The 25272-nt window shown below is 37.3% G+C and overlaps 1 protein-coding gene across 3 annotated transcripts in view; it reads right to left on the reverse strand.

Moving 5' to 3' along the window:
- Positions 1–17360: 17360 nt before the first annotated feature.
- ambra1a (autophagy/beclin-1 regulator 1a) overlaps positions 17361–25272 on the reverse strand; it is a 91511-nt gene continuing 83599 nt past the window's right edge. For 2 of the 3 annotated variants that reach the window (XM_016244199.1, XM_016244197.1), the window contains 2 exons: positions 19866–19997; positions 17362–18730 (listed from right to left, as the gene is read on the reverse strand). In XM_016244199.1, coding sequence (XP_016099685.1) covers positions 18153–18730; positions 19866–19997 — 710 coding nt within the window. In that variant the 3' untranslated portion in view covers positions 17362–18152. Of the gene's footprint in view, positions 18731–19865; positions 19998–25272 lie in introns of all 3 variants that reach the window. The other variant, XM_016244198.1, reaches the window with a different exon arrangement.

A 25272-nucleotide genomic window follows, 5' to 3' on the forward strand; every position in this document is an offset into this window, starting at 1 on the left:
TCCTTCCTCTGCACTCTGAGAAGATTTATTGAAATATAAATCACTAACCTGAGAACTCAAATACAAGCAACCGATGATAAAATGGTGACATTAATGAATCCATTGGCCTCTTGGACGACTTTTAATTTGATCTCCCTACAGGAAGTAGGAAGTAGTACTTTAAAGGAAGTAATCACAAAACGTAAACCTTCCCCAAGCCCCAATTCTCCGTTAAAATAGGAAACTTTACTTCCTATTTAGGCAATCTAATCTGTGGTGTCCCTCAGGGATCTATTCTAGCACCTACTCTCTTCTCTCTTTATCTGCTTCCCTTGGGGTCCATTTTTAGGAAATGTGGCATTTCTTTCCATTGTTATGCTGACGATATGCAAATTTATCTGCCCGTGCCCACGAAAAACAAGTGTGCTCTAAAAAGTTTATCAGCATGTCTGGATGACGTCAAATCATGGCTTTCTGTATAACAGACAGACATGGCAGCTGTATAATTGACTGTGTTCACAAACAACTAAAGCATACTCCTGAGGCTCCGATTTTCATTCTTGGTGATTTTAAAGAAGCTAGCTGTTCATAGAGTGCTGTATCCAAGCATGTTAACAGAAAGTTGAGTGGAAGGATAAGCCTAAACCCCCTTTGTCAAACTGCGATCACAACACGATTCAATTGATTCCCACTTATAGATCACTTTTAAAACGGATAAAGCCACAGACAAAGACTGTATCTGTTTAGTAAATTTTAAAGGGCTGCTTTGATTGCACGGATTGGGAACTGTTTCATGAAATGGACATTGAGGATGTCACAGAGACAATAACAGATTACATTAACTTTTGTGTAAACACAATTGTTGAGAAGAAAACTGTAATTGTATTTCCTAACAATGAAAGCTATATAACAAAAGAAATGAAGGAGTGCCTGAATAGGAAGAAGTTAGCCTTTATTAACCAAGATAAAATTGAATTAAAAGTAGTTCAAAAGGAATTAAAAATTGTGTTAAAAGAGGCTAGGAAAAAACAGAGAGATATTATAGACCAAATTTTTAATTCTGGGGATTCAAGAAAATTATGGGATGCTATGAAAGTAGTAACTAATATGGAACCCCACTGGAAAAGGTTTATCACTAGTAATGACCAGCAAAGAGCAAATTATCTGAATTATTTTTTTCTTAGGTTTGAGTCACCATTAGAGGAAATGGATGATCTAGATTGTATTATATGTAATTCAGATCAGAGATTAAAGGTTGCCCCACACATAGTTTGTTCGATATTTAAAGGTGTATGTACCAAAAAATCTATGGGTCCTGATGGAATCTTTACCTTCTTGCTAAAAAGTTGTGCTAATGAACTTACAGCATTCTGTCCTATTTTTCAGAGATCTTTAGATTTGCATAGCATTCCTTATTTGTGGGGGAAAAAACACTGTGAACTGTGACTTTGACTTCAAATATCATGAAATGTTTTGAAAGATTAGTTGTAAGTGTTCTAAAAGAGGAGGTTAAACTATCGCTTGACCCGTTGCAGTTCGCTTATAAAGCTGGACAGGGGACTGAGGATGCCATTAATTGTATCACTCATTTGGTAAGCAGACATTTACAGGATACCCAAGCATATTTACTTTTTATAGATTTTAGTTCGGCTTTCCGTACACTCCAACCTAAGATATTAATTAGGAAGCTGATGCAATTGGAAGTGAATCATTATTGTATTAAATGGTTTTATTAATTTTTAACAAATCGTACACAAGTTATGGTCAACAACTGTTATTCTGAGGTGAAAATCACAAATACGGGGGCCCCGCAGGGCTGTGTTAGTTCACCCATTTTGTTCACATTATACTGATGAATGTGTCTCACAATCGGAATAATAATTTTTTTATTAAATTCTCAGATGACACAGCAATACTGAGTTTATTGCAAAGGAACACTAGTCCTTCGCAGTACTTTTTAGAAGTCGCTAGACTAGTAGGATGGTATAATGAAAATTCCTTGATTTTAAATGAAACAAAGACTTCGACCCTAGATCTGTAGGGGATCATAGTCCTGTAACTATACATGGATTTGTACAGGTTTCATCTCATAAATACTTGGGTGTTTATTTGGACAATTCGTTATGTTGGTCTACTCACATCAATAGTCTGTGTTCTAGATTGCAGCAGAGTTTATATTTTTTTTGCGAAGGTTTAAAGTTTTCGGGGTAAATCAGAGGATTTTATTTCTGTTCTGGTCTTTGAGAGTTTGATAAGATATGGTATAGAACTCTGACTGTTCAATCAAAATCGAAACTTGTTCGACTTGTGCATACTGCTTTAAAAATTGTAGGTTGGGAAGTGAAACAACCTATTCAGGAGATGTACGAGGTATCTGTTTTAAGACGAGCTAAGAAAATTGTTGCAGATGACGCACATTTTATATGAGAACTTTAATATGTTACCCTCAGGAAGATGCTTAAGGATTTTGATATGTAAATCAAATCACTACAAAAATTATTTTGTACTGCGTTATGTGAATTTTGTACTGTGTTATGTGAATTGTATTGTGTACTGGCCATGTCATGGAGTCCAAGACGAATTTCCCAGAAATGGGACAATAAAGTATATTCTATTCTATTTCTAAAAATTTCCTTTTTCTGAACTCCGATAAATCGGAAGTATATTGTTTTTGGCCCCTCTGAAACTAGAACAAAAAATAAACAATCTTGAGTCCTTAAATTTTCTTATTTGTTCCCAAGTGCGGAATCTGGGTGTGGAAATTGACAACGGCTTGAAATTTGACAAACAAATCAGCTCTGATGTAGGCTCTAGTTTTTTCTATCTTCACTCTCTTTCTAAAATTAAATTCTTTCTTTCTAAAGCTTCTTTAGAGGTTGCCATCCATGCTTTCATTACATCTCGGCTGGATTATTGCAACTCCCTATATCATGGTATGTTGAAAACTCAAATTTCCCGTTTACAAGTAGTTCAAAATGCAGCAGCTAGATTCCTGAAAGGATGTAAAAATCGTTCATGTTACACCCCTTCTGAGATCTCTACATTGGTTGCGAGTTCATTACAGAATTGAGTACAAAATCTTATTATTTGTTTATAAATCCTTAAAGGGGTCACGTGATGCGATTTAAATTTTTCCTTTCTCTTTGGAGTGTTACAAGCTCTTGGTGCATAAAGAAGATCTGTAAAGCTGCAAAGACTAAAGTCTCAAATCCAAAGAGATATTCTTTATAAAAGTTAAGAGTCAACCACGGCTACCTAAAACAGCTCGTTCTAACGCCCCCACATGTCTACGTCCCGATGTGGGAAGATTTTGCCATGTTGTGGAGACGCTGTGTGTTTCGTTATGAAAGCGAAACTATTTTATTTGGCCTTCCAAAAGAGGACACAACTAGAAATCAGTGGTTAAGTTGTATTTACAACACTATTCCGGAACATTTCAACACAAATATTCAGATGTGTGCAGCACATTTTATGGAGGATGAGGACTGTTTCCTGGGAGAGTAGCCTACAATGCCGATGTCTGTTTCAATAAAGTGGGACCATTCCAACTTTGCAAGGACAGTCTGGTGCTTCTGACTCACAGCCTGTAAGTATTCATATTTAAAGAATTTGCCACTGATGATTCAAACGTGAGTTTTGAGCAGTGTAGAGTAGCGCTTGTTGTTTGTCATTTCTCCGATCACAAATGCAGACATGGCTTTATGTTTATGCAGCGCGATACGCAACGCCACGTGTAAAAAGACAGTATAAGTCATTATAATCAGTAATTATGTCCCTACTGCATGCAACAAATGCCTCGTTTGTAATGGGTTTTAATGTTTTTGTCTAGTCGCTCCGGGACACGGCATCACAGTATGGTAAGGGGAATAACATTTCCATCACACGCTTGAGGTATTCGGCCAATCACAACGCACTGGATAGCTGGCCAATCAGAGCACACCTCGCTTTTCAGACCGATGAGCTTTATAAAAATCGACGTGTGCCAGAAAGGCGGGGCATAGAGGAGCAACAATACTGTACAGTATGTGGAAAATAATGTTTTTTAACATTAAACCACATAAACACATTGCATTACACCAAATACACAAATAATGTTCTTTTTAGAAACATCATATGACCCCTTTAAACAATCTAGCACCATCCTATCTGATGAAATTTCTCCACCCCTATACTCCTATGCGAGGACTAGATCGGGAAACAAATTCCTCCTTCAGATTCCTAGAACCCGCTTGGAGACAAGGGGCAATAGAGCCTTTGAAGTGGCTGGCCCCACTCTGTGGAATAATCTCCCAAATCACATTAGAATGGCTTCCACTTTATTGGAGTTTAAATCCTGTCTCAAAAATCATTTGTTTTTCTCGGCTTTTAATGTAATTTTATCCAGTTTTTTTTACTGTCCCAAACTGGTTGTTGGGCTTTTCTATGTACCTGTATTTTAATTATTGTACAGTACTTTGGTCGGCCTGTGGCCATTATTAAATGTGCTTTAGAAATAAACGGAACTTGAACTTATGAGAAATGTAAAGTGGAAAATAAACCCTTGTAAACAGAAGCATCTATTTTCATATGAGTATTATATATATACAGTGGGTACAGAAAGTATTCAGACCCCCTTAAATTTTTCACTCTTTGTTATATTGCAGCCATTTGCTAAAATCATTTAAGTTAATTTTTTTTCCTCAATGTACACACAGCACCCCATATTGACAGAAAAACACAGAATTGTTGACATTTTTGCAGATTTATTAAAAAAGAAAAACTGAAATATCACATGGTCCTAAGTATTCAGACCCTTTGCTCAGTATTTAGTAGAAGCACCCTTTTGATCAAATACAGCCATGAGTCTTTTTGGGAAAGATGCAACAAGTTTTTTTTTATTTGGGGATCCTCTGCCATTCCTCCTTGCAGATCCTCTCCAGTTCTGTCAGGTTGGATGGTAAACGTTGGTGGACAGCCATTTTTAGTCTCTCCAGAGATGCTCAATTGGGTTTAAGTCAGGGCTCTGGCTGGGCCATTCAAGAACAGTCACAGAGTTGTTGTGAAGCCACTCCTTCATTATTTTAGCTGTGTGCTTAGGGTCATTGTCTTGTTGGAAGGTAAACCTGCGGCCCAGTCTGAGGTCCTGAGCACACTGGAGAAGGTTTTCGTCCAGGATATCCCGGTACTTGGCCGCATTCATCTTTCCCTCAATTGCAACCAGTCGTCCTGTCCCTGCAGCTGAAAAACAACCCCACAGCATGATGCTGCCACCACCATGCTTCACTGTTGGGACTGTATTGGACAGGTGATGAGCAGTGCCTGGTTTTCTCCACACATACCACTTAGAATTAAAAAAAGTTCTATCTTGGTCTAACCAGAGAATCTTATTTCTCACCATCCTGGAGTCCTTCAGGTGTTTTTTTTCTCACCATCTTGGAGTGCTCCATGCGGGCTTTCATGTGTCTTGCACTGAGGAGAGGCTTCCGTCGGGCCACTCTGCCATAAAGCCCCGACTGGTGGGGGGCTGCAGTGGTGGTTGACTTTCTACAACTTTCTCCCATCTCCCGACTGCATCTCTGGAGCTTAGCCACAGTGATCTTTGGGTTATTCTTTACCTCTCTTACCAAGGTTCTTCTCCCCCGATAGCTCAGTTTGGCCAGACGGCCAGCTCTAGGAAGGGTTCTGGTCGTCCCAAAAGTCTTCCATTTAAGGATTATGGCGGCCACTGTGCTCTTAGGAACCTTAAGTGCAGCAGAATTTTTTTTGTAACCTTGGCCAGATCTGTGCCTTGCCACAATTCTGTCTCTGAGCTCTTCAGGCAGTTCCTTTGACCTCATGATTCTCATTTGCTCTGACATGCACTGTGAGCTGTAAGGTCTTATATAGACAGGTGTGTGGCTTTCCTAATCAAGTCCAATCAGTATAATCAAACACAGCTGGACTCAAATGAAGGTGTAGAACCATCTCAAGGATGATCAGAAGAAATGGACAGCACCTGAGTTAAATATATGAGTGTCACAGCAAAGGGTCTGAATACTTAGGACCATGTGATATTTCAGTTTTTCTTTTTTAATAAATCTGCAAAAAATGTCAACAATTCTGTGTTTTTCTGTCAATATGGGGTGCTGTGTGTACATTTAATGAGGAAAAAAATTAACTTAAATGATTTTAGCAAATGGCTGCAATATAACAAAGAGTGAAAAATTTAAGGGGGTCTGAATACTTTCCGTACCCACTGTATATATATAAATGCATATATATATATATATATATATACACACACACACTCACATTACACTCTAAAAAATGCTGGGTTAAATACAAACCCAGTAATTGGGTTGTGTTGTTTTGACCCAGCGGTTTACTGGGTTACTACCCAGAAGGTTCGATTAAACATTCAATCCAACAGTAACTGTGTTATTCATTGATAGGCACAACTGGCTTGACACTGTTAGCCATCAGATCTTTTTGTTCACCCTCTCATTGCTGTGTATCACGGGAACTGCACTTTGAATCTTACCTCACAGGTAGGTCTTTCCATGTTGCCTGGGGAGTGGAGGACTCCACAACACATCAACTAGTCACAGATGTACCTGAAATGTCAGTGCTTGGATCCCTCCTCTTCTCCATATACTCACATACATCTCTGGGACCGATTATATAGCCACATGGTTTCTCCTATCATTGCTATACTGGTGACAAACAGCTTTACTTTTTATTTCAGGAAGAAGATCTGACAGTAACTGCGTGGATCTTAAACTGCCAGGCGGACATCTCAGCATGGATAAAAGAATATCACCTGCAACTCAATCAAGAAAAGACAGAACTTCTCGTCTTCTCAGCCACTCTGATGATTCAGCATAATTTCACCATCCAGCTAGGCCACAGTATTCTACAATACAATGATTTCTACAATATTTACATCCTGATCTGCCAAAATATTTTGGGTACTCTTTGATGACCATGCTGACATTCAGAAACCACATTGCAAAGAAAACACTTCTATCTTGTACTATTCTGAACATTGTTTAAGTCTTTGTGTTTTTAGCACTTCTCATGTTCATTGCCTCCTTAAGCTTAAGGTGGATTGCTTGTATTCCTTATTTATATATACATATATATCTCTTTGGATAAAAGCATCTGCTAAACGAATAAATATAAAAAAAATGTAGTTTGTTTGGTTAAAATATTTTTCAGAGTTCCGAATACAATAACTCATTAACAAACAGCAAACGTTTATCATATTAACCATTTTGATAGTTTTTGAATGTTTCCTTTTTCTAATATTGTGGTCATTTAAGATAACCATTTTACACCTGTTTTTATGATATGTAAATAACATGTTAACCAAGGTTTATATCGCTGTTGTCTATGTACCACTTTAGAACTCATTTAATAATAAATAAAAATTTTAAAAAAAATTAAGTAACATTAAATAAGAGTGGAAATACAAAATTTGTTATACTTAAATCAACTAAGTTTAATTGAGCAAAGGTAACAATAAAATTGAGTAAATTCAGCTATATGTGTTTATTTAAATTGAGATACAAATCAATTGATTGCAACCACTTACCTTAACATTTTTTTGTAAATTTAATGAATCCTTTTTTTCAGTGTAGGAGTCCAGCTAAGACCAGCAAACCAGAACAGACTGGATTTAGCTGGTTCTTTTTCAGCAGAACATCAAGCCAATAAATGAGATTTTACCTCTGTCTACACAGCTTGATCTTGTGTTTGTTTAATGAAGTTAACTTTAATTTCACTCGAATTTAATTAAATTTGATTCATTATAGTCAAGGCCATAAAGAAGACATTGCCAAAGCGTACGTGGTTTCACTGTGAAGTCTATAATATCAGAAGGGAATATTCTCTCATGCAAACAGACCACAGGGTAGGGAATAAGATCTGAGGGAGTTGTTAATGAGGTGAGGCAGACCAGCACTCCTGTGTGGACATGAAGAGACATCTCAACTAAATCGCTGTGTGTATAGTAACAGTAATACGCTCTGGTCTCTCATTAGTTCAGTATGAATACTAAGATTGATAATCTGAGTACAGCAGGACAGGAGGGGAGAGAGAGAGAGAGAGAGAGAGAGAGAGAGAGAGAGAGAGAGGGGCCAAAAACACTGAAGTTAAGCAGAATAGCAAATATCAAAGTACAATTCTTCAAAAACTAAAACTTTACTAAAAAGCCTTTACTAAAATTAATAGGCCTACTACTAGACAGTTATTTAACAAGTCTTTATTTTGATTAACTGGCTGTTTAGTGAAATGCATCCATCTAATGAACAACAACAACAAAAAGGTAGAATAAGACTAATTAACAGCTACTGACTCATGCTAGTGTAAGAAACCAGTTCAAGTCAAGCATAGATGTCCATAAGTTCTCTTACAAGTCAAATGATAGGCTCATTAAACTCAGACACACATAACAAATTCTGTTTCACTTCACTTGCTCACCCACTGCTTTCAAATGAGATAGATTGATGAGATATATAGCACTGCTGCTGAGTTCAGCCTACATCAGTTCAGTCATGCTTTCTTAATTTTAGAACTGCTGAATCTGGTGTTGTTTAATCTAGATTACATGAGCATGAGATTGCGTTGAGTTTGGTTTAGTTGACACTGAATTCATTGTATCTGGTGTTTCTTGTGCACATTATAGCTGCAGGCCCAAAGCAGAGCCTGTTTCAATAAAAAAAACTGATAATAAAACTGATTTGCAATAGCTAACTGAATTGCTGACAAAGTAAATGTCTTTTTCTCAGGGTTCTTGCTGGATTTTTCTGTTAATGTTTATCAAGGTAATAAAAGCTCTTTAAAGTACCCCACTAAATGAAGTTTATGTGGTTGATCTAAACCAAAACCGTAAACTGAAAGTGTCATTTCCGACTAAAATGTGCCATGAGTGGCACTTTAGTGTTTGATTCAGTGAGAGGTGTATTAGGCCTGAGAGTCAGGGAATATTGGTTTAGAGAAACAGATTTGATCCAATATACATCTCTCTCGCTCTCTAAATTGGATTATTTAAGAAGCTTCTTTGAAGCAACAGAACTACTGTATGTGCCTCTTTACACTTCATCTCTTTACATGGTAAACAGAGAAAATCTTTAAGCTTCTGTTTTTAAGCTTTTCTTAATGAAACAAAAATCAGATGACTTAAAGACTGGACCACTTTTTTCTCCCCTCAACCTATAATAGCTAGCGAGTCTTTTTCGTTTAATTAGTTAAACTAAAAACTTTTCATATACAAATAACATATTTTTAGTCTGAAGGTGGCCGTGCTTGGAAAACTTTTCCAAACTTTAATGTCTAATTAGTTTCACTATGGATCTGACTGCAGTTCGCTTACTATGAGAATGAGCCGTCCTGCCTGCTGCTGCTGGAATACTAACATACTGTAGGACGCATTCATGCATGCACACGCTTGTGTTCTCATTTGAATATTGTAGAGAAAGATCGGCATTATGTACAGCCACAGAGTTCTACATCTCACCCTCTTCTGCTTCTCTCTATCCTCTCCCTCCACTTTTTATATTTCCACCCATTTAAGTTATTATGTAACACTCTCAGTGGCTCTAAGTGCAGTGTGTTCTCTGTTTAAGAGGTGTGTGTTTGTATTAGGATCATTATTCAACAACAAAAGACAGAAAGGTATCAGAGCAGGTGATTAGATGTGAAAGAGAAAGAGGAGTGTGTGAGTGTGTGTGTGTGTGTGTGTGTGTGTGTGTGTGTGAGAGAGAGATAAATAATTAAACTAATCAAAAACAAAGCAGTTGCATCTAAATGGAAAGTTAAGCTAACGTAATGCAATGATGAACATCCTTTTTCCGATGAACAAGAACACAGTTAAGTTTCTAAGAGAGAAGGGCATGCAAAACATCCTTTCAGCTGGGCTTTTTATAGCAATCCCTTCCTGGCAGCAAAAAGCAACCAAAATTGTTTTTAAAAGCCATAAAGCTGAAATTGTGACCTCTTTCATGCTCTTCAGTTGAGCATATAACATTCCAGCATACTGTAGGAGAAGATATAATTATGCAAATATATATGTACACTCTTAAAAAAAGGTGATTTGGATGACAAATGGTCCTCGCTGGAACCATTACCGCTCAGAGAACCCTACGTAAAACATGATTCTTCAAAGATCTGAGGGGATTCTTGGCATCGCAAACACGGTTCTTAGGCACTTCAAACAGTTCTTGCAACAAAAAAGATTGAACTGTTTTTTTGATCAAGTATACAATGGGTAGGTGGAACTGTTGTTCTACAGACTTTTCCCTTTGCTTTTATTTTGTTTGACATGTCACTTTGCCCTGGTTATTTTAAATAATGTGACACACAATGTAATATCAAAGATTTTCTTTCTTCACTGCCTTCTTTGAAAAAAAGTCATGTGTTAGTTTAATTTCAACAATTATAAATAATGATTAAGCAAATAAGCTGCAAGAGCCTGTTATAAATCTATAATAGTTTTTCTTAATGTGACAGTCTTACTAAATCTAGTGTTTTTTTTTCAGTTATACTAATTGCTTTAATGGAATGGTTCACCCAAAAATTAACATTGTAAGAATTTACTCACCATCACGTCATACCAGTAAACTTTTTTGTCTTCTGTGTATCACAAATTAAGATATTTTGAAGAAAGTTAGTACCAGTCAGTTTTGGGGACCACAGATTATGGAGAAAAAAAACACAAAGATGCATTTCTCAAAACACTTTTTTTGTTGCACTGAAGACAGAAGGTCAAATAGATTTGCCATGACATGATGGTTAGTAAATAATGGCAGAATTTTTATTTTCTGAGTGAACTTAGTGTTGCGTTCGACACCATAGATCACGACATACTCATAGATCGATTACAAAACTATATGCGTATTCAAGGGCAGGCTTTAAGATGGTTTAGATCCTACCTGTCCGTTCATCTCAATTATCATCAGTAAAGTATGGAGTGCCACAAGGATCTGTCCTAGGTCCTCTGCTATTTTCAATATACATGTTGCCCCTTGGTAATATTATTAGAAAATACGGGATTAGTTTCCACTGTTATGCTGATGATACTCAACTATATATCTCAACAAGACCAGATGAAACTTCTAAATTATCTAAGCGAACAGAGTGTGTTAAAAACGTAAAAGATTGGATGACCAATAATTTTCTCCAAATAAATTTGGATAAGACAGAGATATTACTTATTGGACCAAAAAACAGTACACAGAATCTCTTGGATTACAATTTGCAACTAGACGGATGCACGGTTACTTCCTCTACAGTCAAAAATCTGGGTGTTATATTAGATAGCAACTTGTCTTTTGAAAATCATATTTCCCATGTTACAAAAACAGCATTCTTCCATCTTAGAAACATTGCCAAGTTACGAAACATGATACCTGTTTCTGATGCAGAAAAGCTAGTTCATGCATTCATGACCTCTAGACTGGACTATTGTAATGCACTGCTTGGTGGTTGTCCTGCATCCTCAATAAGCAAGCTACAGGTAGTCAAAAATGCAGCGGCTAGAGTACTTATCAGGTCAAGAAAATATGATCATATTACCCCAATTTTACAGTATCTGCACTGGCTACCTATTAAGTTCCGTATCAGTTACAAAATATTATTACTTGCCTATAAGGCCGTTAATGGGTTAGCTCCTGCGTACCTAACTAGTCTTCTACCACGCTACAATCCATCACGCTCCCTAAGGTCGCAAAATTCTGGACTTTTGGTACCTAGGATAGCAAAGTCCACTAAAGGAGATAGAGCTTTTTCACATTTGACTTCCAAACTCTGGAATAGCCTTCCTGATAACATTTGGGCTTCAGACACACTCTCTCGGTTTAAATTAAAGACATCTCTTTGGCCAAGCATTCAAATAATGCATCTCATAATCTTGTACAGCAGTTATATCTTATCAAATGCACATTATTATTCTTTAGCTTGGGTTAAACAAATAAATTTTGCTCTATTTGTTTCTCTGTTTTTGCCACTTACACAAGCTTCAGTCTGGATCCAGAACACCTGAGAAGAGATGATGCCAACCCTGAAACAACATACAGAACTACCAAATTTGGCTATAAGTTTGATTGCATCATATAATAATTGCTGTTAATATTGTTCATCGTCTGTTTGATTACATCTTTAATAGATTTTTCCGTACATTTCTGCCATATGTACATTAACTGACAGTCACCACTGATAAGCTACTACTAAATATTGTAGAAACTTAATTTGCTGTGAAGTTGCTTTGCAACAATTTGTATCGTGAAAAGTGCAATACAAATAAACTTGAATTGAATTGAATTGAACTACTTCTTTAAGAACAGCACTGCAGTCATGTAAACCAAATCAAGAGGAAAAAAAAGTCCACCCTGAAGTGGATAATTTTGTGATACTAAATATATAGACATGATGCATGCGGTTTAGTTAAAATTATTTTATTATGCAAAATAAGAGTCTGTAGAGTCAAACGAGAGCCGTGAAATTAGCAGAGCTGTGTAGCAAATGGGTTGCTGGGGAAACGGTCAATTAGGCCTCTACAGGTAAGTGATAATTATATCAAACTATATGACCCCAGAATGCCACAACTGACCAATCAGAATTAAGTATTCCAGAGAGCAGAGTAATTAGCATAACTATAACAAAAAATATAACAAAAGCTACGTTTCTCAACTTCTATTACTAACACTCAAGAGGTACCCAGACTTTAGGGATTCAAGGATGATATGAAATCTGAATCACCATCCTCATAAACAAAATTGAGCGTTTCACTGCTGTATGGTATGGTATTTTATACCATACCACATCAGGCCTTTTACTTTTTAATATATCTGCGTGTCTTTTGTTTGAATGATCAAATCCTGAGGTTCCTTTATTGGCTTTCCAACTTGAGTCACAATAACTGTGTTAAAGGGACATGGAAAAATGGCTACCATCAAAATATTAGATTTTTGTGTTTTTCTGAAAAAGGATATTTATGCATTTCACACAACCTAATCACTGCTGTATTTCAGCTGCATCTCTCACTTGAATATAAAACATATCTCTATGCTTGATTCGATTTACAGGTATATTCAATACTGCTCATAATATGCTACTCACTGGCACACACCAATTTGAAAGTTATATTTTATAGCTTTTACAGAATAATATTTTTATTAAGGTACGGTTTTGTTTACTACCTTACTACCTACTCGTTATGTAATTGATTTAAAAAAAAGTTTACTTTGCTCTAAAAAGCCATAAAAATACAACAAAAATACTCATGAATATTAAAAGTTGATCAAAAAAGATAACCATCCATTGTGTATGATAGGGCAGAATCAGTGAAGCCTATTATGATTATGAGTTCAGATTACATCCAATTTCAGGGTCATGTGTCCTATTAACTAATGTGGCCAATGTCAATATTTATAAGTCAACCATAATGTATGAGCAAACGCTGTATGGATATTTCCTGTACAGTCTCAGTAGCTTTATTAGACGGGGATGTACTGCAAATTATAACTGACAGCAGCAGAGAAGCACAGGAAAATGATCAGTTTAGCAAAACCAGTCTGTGAACACACACACACACACACACACACACACAACATTTCAGAGAAACAAACAAACAAATGTAAAACATGCCATATCTGTTAGAGAAACATGTGATAGCTATGTAATTACATACATAATGGCTACACGCTGTGCCGATGGGTTTTTAGCAATAGTAAATGGGCCGGATCATTAGCAGCATGTTTTGCTGTAGTCATCCCCATTAACCTCAGCCCACTCTGTTTATCTGCCACATTATACAATTAAGGGGAGCTTTGCATAACAGCCTTTCTCTCTCAGAAAACACCCATCATTAAATTTACTCTCTCACAAAGCCTAGCTATGCATGTGTGCACTTGAGAGCTCAGAAAAATGCCACCACACACACATGCAGTGCCCACTTACACTGCGATGCAGCTCTCTCAGAGACTCTGTGCGGAGCACTTTATGCAACAGCAGTTCTGAAGAGTGAGAGCAGAGTTAATGTAGGTGATGATAATGCTCAGCAGGGCCTGTAATCATGTCAGTATCAGTGCTTTGTTTTTACACAAAATGACTGAGATCAGCTTTATAGGGAGGACTCTGATCACTCATGGTCTGTGCCTGCTGCTGCTGTCAACCTCACAGGTTAACATGCAGTGAGTTATGATTTCCTCGCTGCAATCCCAGCCCTCTTTACTCATTCACAGCATCGATACTGATATTTGAGACGAGAGACTCGCAAGAAAAACAGAGTCAGCAAAGTTGAAAATAAGACACACTAGGCCAATGGCGAACAAATTTCCTGCTAGACAGGTGGAATTTCTCAGAGCCTTTAGGAAAAAAGTGTATAATCGCTTTCTCAATATAAACAGTGAACGCTGCTGTGGCTCCCAGCCCTTCAGGGACGTTCTGTCATAGCTCAGTCTGGGGGAACAGCAATCGGCATCATTTCACACGGCAGGAATGGATTTCTCTGTGCTGCATTAAAACTCTCCTTATCTGTCAGGATGGCTTTTACTTAAGATTTTTTGATGAAAAAAGTCTCTTATTTTCACCAAGCATTTATTTGATCAAGTAATAATGTAAAATGTATTATCACTTAAAATAACCGTTTTCTATTTTAAAATGTAATTTATTCCTGTCATGGCAAAGCTGAATTTTCAGCAAGTCTTCAGTGCCACATGATCCATGAGAATTCATTCTAATATACTGATTTGGTGTGCAATAAATATTTCTTGTTTTCAGCATTGAAGTGAAAACTTAATATATTTGTGGAAACCATGCTTCTATCTATCCATCCATCCTTCCATCTATCTATAATTCACATCTTGCTTTTAAATGAAGCAAATAAAATAATTTAAAATATAAATTTAGTCTGAATACAGTGCTGCTTGTGAAATATGTTTTGGTGTAGTTACAGCATCTACCAGCAGGGGCTAACTGCCTCAGTCGAACCTGTCATACCTTGACCTCTAGGTATGTATGTGTGCAGCAGAATGCTGTAAGGCAACAGCCCTTTCTCGCTCCATCCTCTCAGGAGTCTTTCTCTTTTAATGAGCCCTCTGCTGTCTTGAATCTACACCAGCAATTAGCCACCACAGTGTTTTAGTTGAATGGAACCTAAAGGACAGAAAGTTCTCACATATCTTATTGCATGTTGCTTCTACAGCCTCATATTAGCTAGTTTGCTTTCATTTATGCAAGCGTGATGAAGTGTTTCTGGGCGTGTGTCCTTAAATAATACATAAGTGTGTGTTTTATGCCATGAAACTGATATTTGTAACAGTTATGTCATCTGGTGTCACCTCTCTATGCGCTCCTAATTACAGGACTGGTCCACTGAACAGAGACTTTACATTTTTTTTTATCCCATTTAATCAGTGTGAGGACTTTCCTGACATATGTAGCTTTTGCTGCAGCTCACACACATCTCATTCCTATTCACCTCATCTCTCCGAAACCATTTCCATTGAGAAGATGAACAATTAACAACCTTGAATTACATTGTACCTTCAGAATCCAATAGCACATGCTTGAAGAAGCTCTGCAGGTTTGAAAATTTGAATACTGACAGATCATTTTTACAGGCTCTTTTATTCAAATGGTCTCCCAGAGTCAACACTCACCTCTCCATCATAGCACAGTGAACACCATCTCATCTTCATCTCACTCACAGTTCTGGAATCATCTGAATATAATCTACTTACGTGAGAAGCATAATCCTAAAGCAGTCAGCACTGATCTGAAGTCAGCTCAGGAGCAACAAGGCTAACATGTAGCTAAGTGTCTGACTGAACAGGCTTACAGTATATAATAAATTAAGTACGGTGGATCTAATAGCATCTGGACCTTTCACAAGATTTGCATGAGACTTCAGTTTAAAGAATCAATTGGTGCAGCAGAATCAGTCAAAACTAGGAGGACGTGAGACATCTCTCACCCTGGTCATCTGCAACAAAAAGGACCATAATAAAAATACAATTAGAAAAAAAAAATTAGCAGATGAGCATTTCTATCCTCCTCACTGTCTAAACACAAACAAACAATAACATGGCTTGCCTGTTATAATTTTATTACATTTAAATCACATAGAGGACTGTTTCTCAGAATGCAGATCAATGTATTATCGCCTTTTTTCCTTTAAAAGAAAGAAATTAATAACATGGTTTTCTAAAAAACAAAGAAAGGACAAAAAATAGTCACTTCTTAATGTTAAGTACATAATCCATCAGAAGAGCTGCTGCTGTAATTTTTTGTTCAGGTGCAGGAAGAGAACTAAAATTATGTTTTTACAGTAGGAGGCCAGTGAGCTGAGCTAAAGCAGAGGTTACACTGTTTACCAAAGCTGCGGGTTGTGCTCCGACTTGATTCAGGAGATACCACCAGACATTCATTTTCAGGATAAAGTGGTTTGCCAAAAGAAGCAGAGAGAGCCTCTCCATATTAATGCAGAACATAATGCATTACGCCTGTGAATAAAAAAAATAATCTCAAATAAACACAACCACAAGTCACAAACACTCAGTACTGTAGCACTGTGTACCAGACCACTGGCCAGCGTTTTGACACTTAAACACCCATCATGAAGACACTTCCTAAGGTCACGTCTCAACATAAGGTACACTTAAGCAGATTAGACATTGATTGGCGATTTAGTGGTTTGTGGACAAGCTAAAGTCAAAATGTGCTGTAAATTCTGAAATTCAAACGGCATAACAACAGAGCCAGTGGCAGGCTTTGAGGTTCAACGGACAAGCTCTCTGAACACACACACCTCAGAAATGTTTTCTGAGAAAGCAAATAGGAAACGGAGTGCTACATTAGAAATAAAAAGGAAGGATGCAACAGAACTGTTGTCAGGTGCCTGCCTAACTTTCAATAGGCTTTGAAAATCTACAGTAGCTGACAGAACTGGGATAGCATCTCTCTCACATACACACACCTGTCAGACTTCACCGCTTCCCTGCTGAGGCTCTGAGTGTGACGTTTATCACAACGTGTTGAGAAGCACTTTACTGTAAACAGGGAAGGGGAGACCCTTTTTAAGAAGCCATTTTTCTGTTTTCAGTCGGGGGAAAGCATTATACTTGAAGTGTTTCTGTGGTAAAAACGAGTGCAAAAGAGACTGACTTGGCCACACGGAAGACAGTTGATGATGAGGATGCAGACAAACATCACAACTTCAAGGGATAGTTCACGCTAAAATAAAAATTCTGTCATCATTTACTGACTTTCATGTCATTCCAAACCTGTATGACTTACTTTCTTCTGCGAAACATTAAAGAAAATATTTGAATTTTGGTAATAAAACATGACCACTTGCACAAAAAAACACTTCTCAGAATTCCTTATTTTGTGTTTCACAGAAGAAAGTCATACAAGTTTGGAACAACATGAGGGTGAGTAAATAATGACAGAATTTTTTTTTTTTCACCCCTTAATGCCACAGAATTAAACTATACAGTACAAAATATAAAACTTGTGTACACCTCTGTCTTCTTTCTTACCTTCTTTCCAAAGGCCTAAAAAAAGCGTGTGGTCTTTTCAACTTCATAAAAACCTGAACTAAAATGCACCAGTCATCATCTAAAACAGCAATGACTCGATAAACTAACCAACAGTAATATAAGTAAGTTGTGCAGAGTGTGACAAGGTTTTGAATCTTTTTGGACTACTGTCCTGTCCAAGGAAATTTTACCTTTCTGCTCAAAGCAGCAGCTCCCAATTGGAATCCAAAACGTTTTATTTGAAAGAGGATGTAGAGGAACAAAGCGTTTAGTTGAACAAATGTTCCTCAACAGACTAAAGACTGATTGCAAAGCGATGCTCTGTCTCTCTGCTATTCACACTCCTTACTCTGTACGTGGATCTACACTTTGATCATGATGGACAACAGGCAGTCAAAGACCCCCACTGGAAACTTCAGCAAGGCTGATTAACGTACAACATGGAATGGTCTGAATTCATTGCAGAGTTTAAGCTGAGCAGGAAACTACTACTTTTTTGTCCTTTCATTATTCACTAGACCGTGTCAGAGCAGATGTGACATATGAACGCTGATGGCGAGAAGAGAGAGGAACACATGGGTCGAGCGCAAATATTTCCGGAAATTTCTGTTGTGTGGTCTTTTCTCTTCTCGGTTGGTTTCAAATTGTTGGTTTCCTCTCCAAACTCCACCGCTTTTACCGCCTATATTGGTCTCCGTGATAACTACTATCGCTGTTGCTGTAGTTACTGTTATTCACTGGAGAAAGAGAGGGTGAGGATGAGAGTAAAGACGGAGGGAAGGATGCAAAGTCTTGGAGCTCCTCCCCCTCCAAGACATTGTCTGTTTGCATGGAAGCGGAAGGTCCATTTGTGTCTGGAGCAGATGAGAAAACAGGTGAAAACTCCTGTGAAAGGAGGGACGTGTGAAGTCTTTCCTGTTCTACGAGGGGCGTTAGGTCTATGTCTGTAGAGGTGCCCCGAGTGGTGTCGGTATGAAGCCCCAGCGTGCTGGAGAGGACGCGGGAGTACGAACCTGCAGCTCCAGCCAAAGTCTCAGGGGCAGTCGAGGAGGGCCCAGGGGTGGGGCTCAAACCAGTATGGCTTTGTGCGCCCACTCCTGTCTGGGAGCCACGGTGGATTCGGTGGCTGACGATGATGTTGTTGCCAAAGCTGCCCATGGAAGCCATTGTGGTGCTCTGCTCACGCTGGACAACCGCTGTCATCCCTCCCTCAGCCATTAGCCTTCGGATATGAGAAACATACTCAGCCTGACCTAAGAGAGAGAGCGAAAACTTGAGTTCTTCAAGAAATACCAGAGTGCAGGGTAAACAGGGATCAATAAACTTTAGTAGGGAGAAACAAAGAAATAAGGCTGGCTGGCCTTTAGGAGAAAAAGTGAAATTGAGAGCTTACAAAACATGAAGAGTTGTAGCTGTTAGTGGGAGATTTATGTCTTGGCAATGTCAGAGGAGATTTACACGCATCAAATGGCTTTCAAACTGCTGTTACAGTGCAGGTTTACAGCCTGGACACATGTTGTATGGACCTAATTTAACAGGAAGGTGTGGTGCAATTAAAAGCTCCACAATTGACTCTAAATTATTCATCAGCCGTTTCTGCAAACTCAATTCTTTGATCCTAATCTTGTGTTTAGGCACTTTGAATCAAGTACAGTTAGTGTGAATATGAGAGTGTGTTTCAGATGTTTGCATCAGCATCAACAACACTTTCAAGCTTCGGTTTTAATTCACGCACTGATAGTTAAAATTCTTCATTCGCTTTCTGAATTGTGAGTAGATGGTGCGCTCCACAATGACTTGTGCTGTGCTATATATAATCTAAAGGGGCTTTCACACTGGACACCTTTGCTGCAGTCTGAACCCGAGATTCTTTCGAACCCTGATGGATTTGCATACATCTAGTGTCATCACAAACGTGCACAGCACATGACAAAAAGAATGCAAGCAAGATATGTGTGTGTGTGTATACATATTATTTTATTTAGAGCTATTATGCGCAGCAGAGTGAACAACACTTGTGTCTATGTGTGTCGCATGAAGGTGGCTTTCTGCTGTTTGCAAACGGTCTCTTTTGAGGAGACAGCTGATTGCAAACCATTCATTTGTCGCTCTGATTGCACTCATGCTGCACAATTACACGGCACACTCACTGTGTAAAGACACTACTTTTCTACTAATAGTAGCCCTAACCCAAAATCTAACCTAACCATAAACCAACCCTACAGTCAGAGGGTAATGATACTGTATGCTGATAAGATTGTTCCTCAAGTTTATAACTGTGGCCTTAAACCTAATCCTGACTCCTGACTGGTTGACAACCGTTCCATGACCAAAATCAATATCACATAGTTACTTTCTGTTTATCAGTGTGACGCAAGTGTTGGTTACCTGTGCTGTCTATGCTGGGTTCAGTGAGATCTGACCCTTCGTCTTCCTGAGGTCGACTGTGGGGGGGCGTCTCTGGTACCACCTCAGACCCAGAATCCTCTGGAAGAATCTCTAAATCCAAGGTGTCTGCGGCTGATAAAGAATGATCATTTCAGCATTTTACCATTTGTTTTTGAAGCACCCCAGTTGATTTTCAACATAAGCCATTGGGATGAAGAAAAACAAGCAAACATATTATAAAACTAGCACAGGTTAGTGGCAAAAAGATAAAGTAAAAAGAAACATTGTTTGAGCATGTGAGTAAATAACACTCATAATTTTTGTATTCATATTTTTGTGAAGAATGGCATTGTTATGACTAAACTAATATCGGATCGCTTTCTTCAAACTCTGAATGCTTGTAAAAGTTGCATTATATTTTTGTGTTTGTACTGGGTCTTCATTCTCACACTGCCACAAAATGAAGTGCAAGTACAATATTTTACAGTCCTTTTATTATTACTTCTTTCTGTATCACTTGCTTATGTTTTACATTTACATTTTCCCATCTAACTGAAAATCCATAAACAATCCAAATGTAGTTATCGGATGAACAAGTCGAAAAATAGATATTTGACAACTAGAGGCACAGAACAAAACATCATCAGTCATGAATAATGGAGATGAATTATCTTTATCTCAGTATGGGGGTATTTTCCCAGTATTTTCTGATACCTGGAGCAAAAGTTACATCAACTATAGGAAATAAAGTAAGTGAAAGAGCAGCCATGCCACATGTGCTTATCTGTAAAACATAGATTCCATGTTAAAAGAATGAAAATCATTTTATAATTCGTAATTCAGTTCATCAAAGTGGTTACACTAATGGACTTGCTGTAACAAATACCTTCTGCTATTTAAGCTCATCTCGGCTGACAGGCTGAACTTCCTGTTTTATTGTGTCTTTAATGTGACTGAATTGCCTCTTTTTTACCAAACTGCACTCATGGTTAAGGTCTCTAATTTCCAATATGAAGGCTCATTGTGCTTCCTGTAAAATGCCTCCAATTGCACACACTATGCTCACGCTGCCTCATGTGAGTTCATCCCTCCCTGGACAACAGCTCTCCAAGATTACAGAACCTGCACATCACCTCTGCCATCTGGACCCAACACAACCCAATTCTCTTGGATCAGGCCAGTGGGAGTTGGTCCTTGTTTGCCATCACCACACGGCTTTAACACATGCGGAGCACAAAATGCAAAACAAAGGAAGACACGACATTTCCTTTATAAAAGTATATTTGATCTGAAAATGATTTCTGTTTGCTAATACAGGGGTTTCAAACTAGGAGGCTGCAAGGGAGCTAGTTAGACAATTTCAGAGAAAAATTGTGTAAAAAATATAAAATAAATAAGTTAACATTTAATTTTGCTGTTTTAATCTACACTACTGCTTAAAAGTTTGGGGTCAGACTTTTTTTTGAAGAAAAAGAAGAAAAAACAATACTTTTATTCGGCAATGATATGTTAATTTTATTAAAAGTTACAGTAAACATTTATAATGTTAAAAAGATTTCTATATCAAATAAATGCTGTTCTTTTTAAACTTCCTATGATCAAAGAATCCTGTTTCCACAAAAACAAAGCAGCACAACTGTTGTTCAATATTGGTAAAAATAAATGGTTCTCAACACTAAATATGCTGAAATAACATTTTAAAATTATTAAAAAGAAAACGGTTCTTTTGAATTGCAATAATATTCAGTGTATTTCTGAAAATACAGGTTTGGTGCGCATAAGAGACTTCTTTCAAAAACATAAAAAATCCCTAACTAGTATACCAATATACTGTATATTTTATTCTATCGATAGCCATAGTCGTATGCTTCTCTTTAGGTTTATACATCTAACATTACTCTAGTTATGGGTAAAAACATAGTGTATGCAAATATTTTCCAAACACACTAAGAGAAAAAGTCTGTAAACATATGCTCCAATGTATTTTGTAAATATTGTGATTTTTTTACATTTTGAATTGGGCATTCCATTGTGTTTTAGGGTTGATGCTTAATGGTCACTTTTCGCCAGGACATTATCTGTGTTTTTTTGTTGTTGTTGTTGTTGTTGGATTTCTTTTTTCTTTTTTTTTTAACACATATTACTAATAATTTTATTTCTCACAGGCAGTTTATGGACAGTCGCTTGGGGGGAAAAAAAACCCTGAATATTTCTTTAAAACCAAAGAACAGTGAGATCCGGCCCATTCATTTACACTGATGTCATTCAGGGGACTCATAGATCTGTCACAGCCCTGAATGCAGCTCTGTGACTGAGCCAATGGCACCCTGTGTGCAGCACTATTATCACATCAGCATTTTTGTTCATATACAGCTAATGACCATGCCAATATCAGTCCACGTGTGAGACAATTAAATGTCTCCTTGTGAAGCATCTCCTCATGGGGTTTGTGCTGACTGAACAATGAAAAAGTAATCTCTCTGCAATGACTGCACCCACAGGCTTCTGCAAGGAATACATTTTGCTGTGGATCGAAGACTGTCTTTGAGCTATATATTAATTATTTATCAAATACCTAACGTCTGTTGTGCCTCCAAAATAGTTAGCGTGCGGGTGTGGGTGTGTGTTGAATGAGTAAGAGGTAGAAAGAAAGAAAGAATCATCCGTGTTCTTTAAGAAGTAATAGGAACATTCTCACATACAGCTTTCCTGTTGGCCAGTTTGCGACACGAACACCACTTATACTGCACACTCCTCTCACAAACAAGCTTTCAGTATCAGACAAAAGACCCATCAATGTCAGAATGGAAATGTGAGGATTTACTCTTCTGAGACCACAGTGCTTCACATGAATGTTTTGACAGACTGTACAGTAAATCCCCTTAAAGGTGCATGAGTCACTGGATATCAGCAACACTAGCTATTCAAACAACATGGAAATTGGCTGTTTTCTATAGTAAACACACACATATACAGTGGGGCAAAAAAGTATTTAGTCAGCCACCAATTGTGCAAGTTCTCCCACTTAAAAAGATGAGAGAGGCCTGTAATTTTCATCAATTTTAAAAAGGTGATAGGACACTGAAAGAAAAGAGGGAGAAGGAGAGATTATGAAAACTCTCCTGACCTTTGGCTTGTATTCTGCCTATGACAGCTGAAGCTGATTCCTCTATAAAGACGAGTTAAGGTGTCTAAGCATCATGAAGTCACATAATGAGACTGGCCACCGTCTGTCTGTCTAATCTTTGACCACTGAAGTATGATGAGGCATTTGGTGGTGAGAAAAATTTTAATGCCAAATCCCAACACCCCCAACTGACCCAAAACATCAATAAAAAACTGAACAGTCTTATTCAGTAGGATATTGCTAATGGCAGGGCTGTACAGTGCGACATATATGCCTGATAATTGGACTAAGTTGTCTTTCGCGTCTGATTGTGAAAAACACACAAGGTTTACATATAAGCAGTTGGTTATGTCTAAAATGAAAGTAAACAGTTGAGAGAGAAACGCGTGCAGCTCTTAAAGGGACAGTAGCTACTAAACATGCTGCTACTGTCATTAAAGTGATAGTTCACCCAAAAATTTAATTTCTGTCATTTACTCACATTTTGTCCCAAACCTGTATTAATTTATTTTTTTGTGCTGAACACAAAAGAAGATATGGTAACACTTTACTTGAAGGGGTGTGCATAAGACTGACATGACACCTTCATAATCATGACATGACACATGTCATGAATATGAAGGCGGGTTTATGCATGTTTATGACAACTGTCATTAAGTGTCATTCGCTAGGGCTGTCACGATTATGAAATTTGGCAGGCGATTAATTGTCTAAAAATAGTCACGGCTATTGCGATTAATAGTCTGTTTTAGGGCTTTGACGATTATGCTGATTATCATGATTAATTGTCTGTTTTTATGGCTTTCATTATATAATTGTGATTAATTTAAGGGATCAGTAAATAATTATGATGTTATCGTTTAATCTTTTTGAGTTATTATTTTGCAGTGTAAGATTACATAGAGTATTCAAAATTCTAAGAATCTGCCAATACCGATCCAACACCAGTGCTATTTTTTTCTACACCACTACAGAATATCAATACTGTGTTTGTGGAACTAATGGTCACTCTTTTAAACCCTTTGTTAAACGCAATCCACTAAATACTCACTTCCTCATTACAGAGAAAAACTACATTTGAATAAAAATATATAAGCTACATGAATTAAACTAGCTGACTGTATAATTTAGCAGAAAAAACTATCTTGAAAAAAATCTTTGGTGCACATTATACAATTTAAACAATTTGTTTATTGTTAACTATTTGTATTCTTACTTGTGATTAATTTAAGGGATCAGTAAATAATTATGTTATCGTTTAATCTTTTTGAGTTATCATTTTGCAGTGTAACATTACATAGAGTATTCCAAATTCTAAGAATCGGCCAATACCGATCCAACACCAGTGCTATTTTTTTTCTACACCATAAAGAATATCAGTACTGTGTTTGTGGAACTAATGGTCACTTTTTTTTTTAAGAACCCTTTGTTAAACAGGGGTCAGTACAGTTTGGGGTCAGTAAGAAATGAGCACTTTAATTCAGCAAAGATGCATTAGAAATTGATCAAAAGTGACATTTATAATGTTACAACACATTTCAATGTCATTACATTTCTATTTCATTACAAAAATGTCACAAAAATATTAAGTAGCACAACTGCTTCAACATTGATAATAAGAGGAATTTGCTTAGATGTTTCTTTGAGCAAATCAGTGTATTAGAATTATAGGAAGGATCATGGCTGCAGAAAATTCAGCTTTGCCAACACAGGAATAAATTATATATTTAAATATATTTAAATTCTAAAATATATTAAAATATCTCAATTATTTTACAATAATATTTCACACTATTACTGTTTGTACTGTATTTTTGACCAAATAAATTCAAATAAATTCAGCCTTGGTGAGCATTGGTCTACTTCCAAAAACATTTTTAAAAAACCTTACTGACCCCAAAACTTTTGAGTGGTAGTGTAGGAAAACATTTCCATATCATCAGTAATTGCCTCCCATATCACTTATTTTCACACTGCATGCCGCTATGCCTTTTTATGATCCATGTATTTATAACGCCAAAGATATCAACAGCTTTAGCCTCTCAGAACAAAAGGACAGCTGCAGAAAACTCAGGTTCAGGTGGAGCATGATCTACCATTAGTCTACTCAAGGAAATGAAGAGAGAGGAGGAGGACTGAGATCACATCACTAGAATGCTAGGAACATTCCCAGAACATGAACTAAACATTTTTAATGGACTTCTTGAGGTTGTTCATTCCAAAAAGCATATTTCGTAACAAAGACTTGATAAGATAAACAACCTGAGGATAACATGTAAC

The sequence above is a fragment of the Sinocyclocheilus grahami genome, unplaced genomic scaffold (assembly GCF_001515645.1).
Source record: "Sinocyclocheilus grahami isolate Dianchi unplaced genomic scaffold, SAMN03320097.WGS_v1.1 scaffold710.1, whole genome shotgun sequence".
NCBI classification, from domain to species: domain Eukaryota; kingdom Metazoa; phylum Chordata; class Actinopteri; order Cypriniformes; family Cyprinidae; genus Sinocyclocheilus; species Sinocyclocheilus grahami.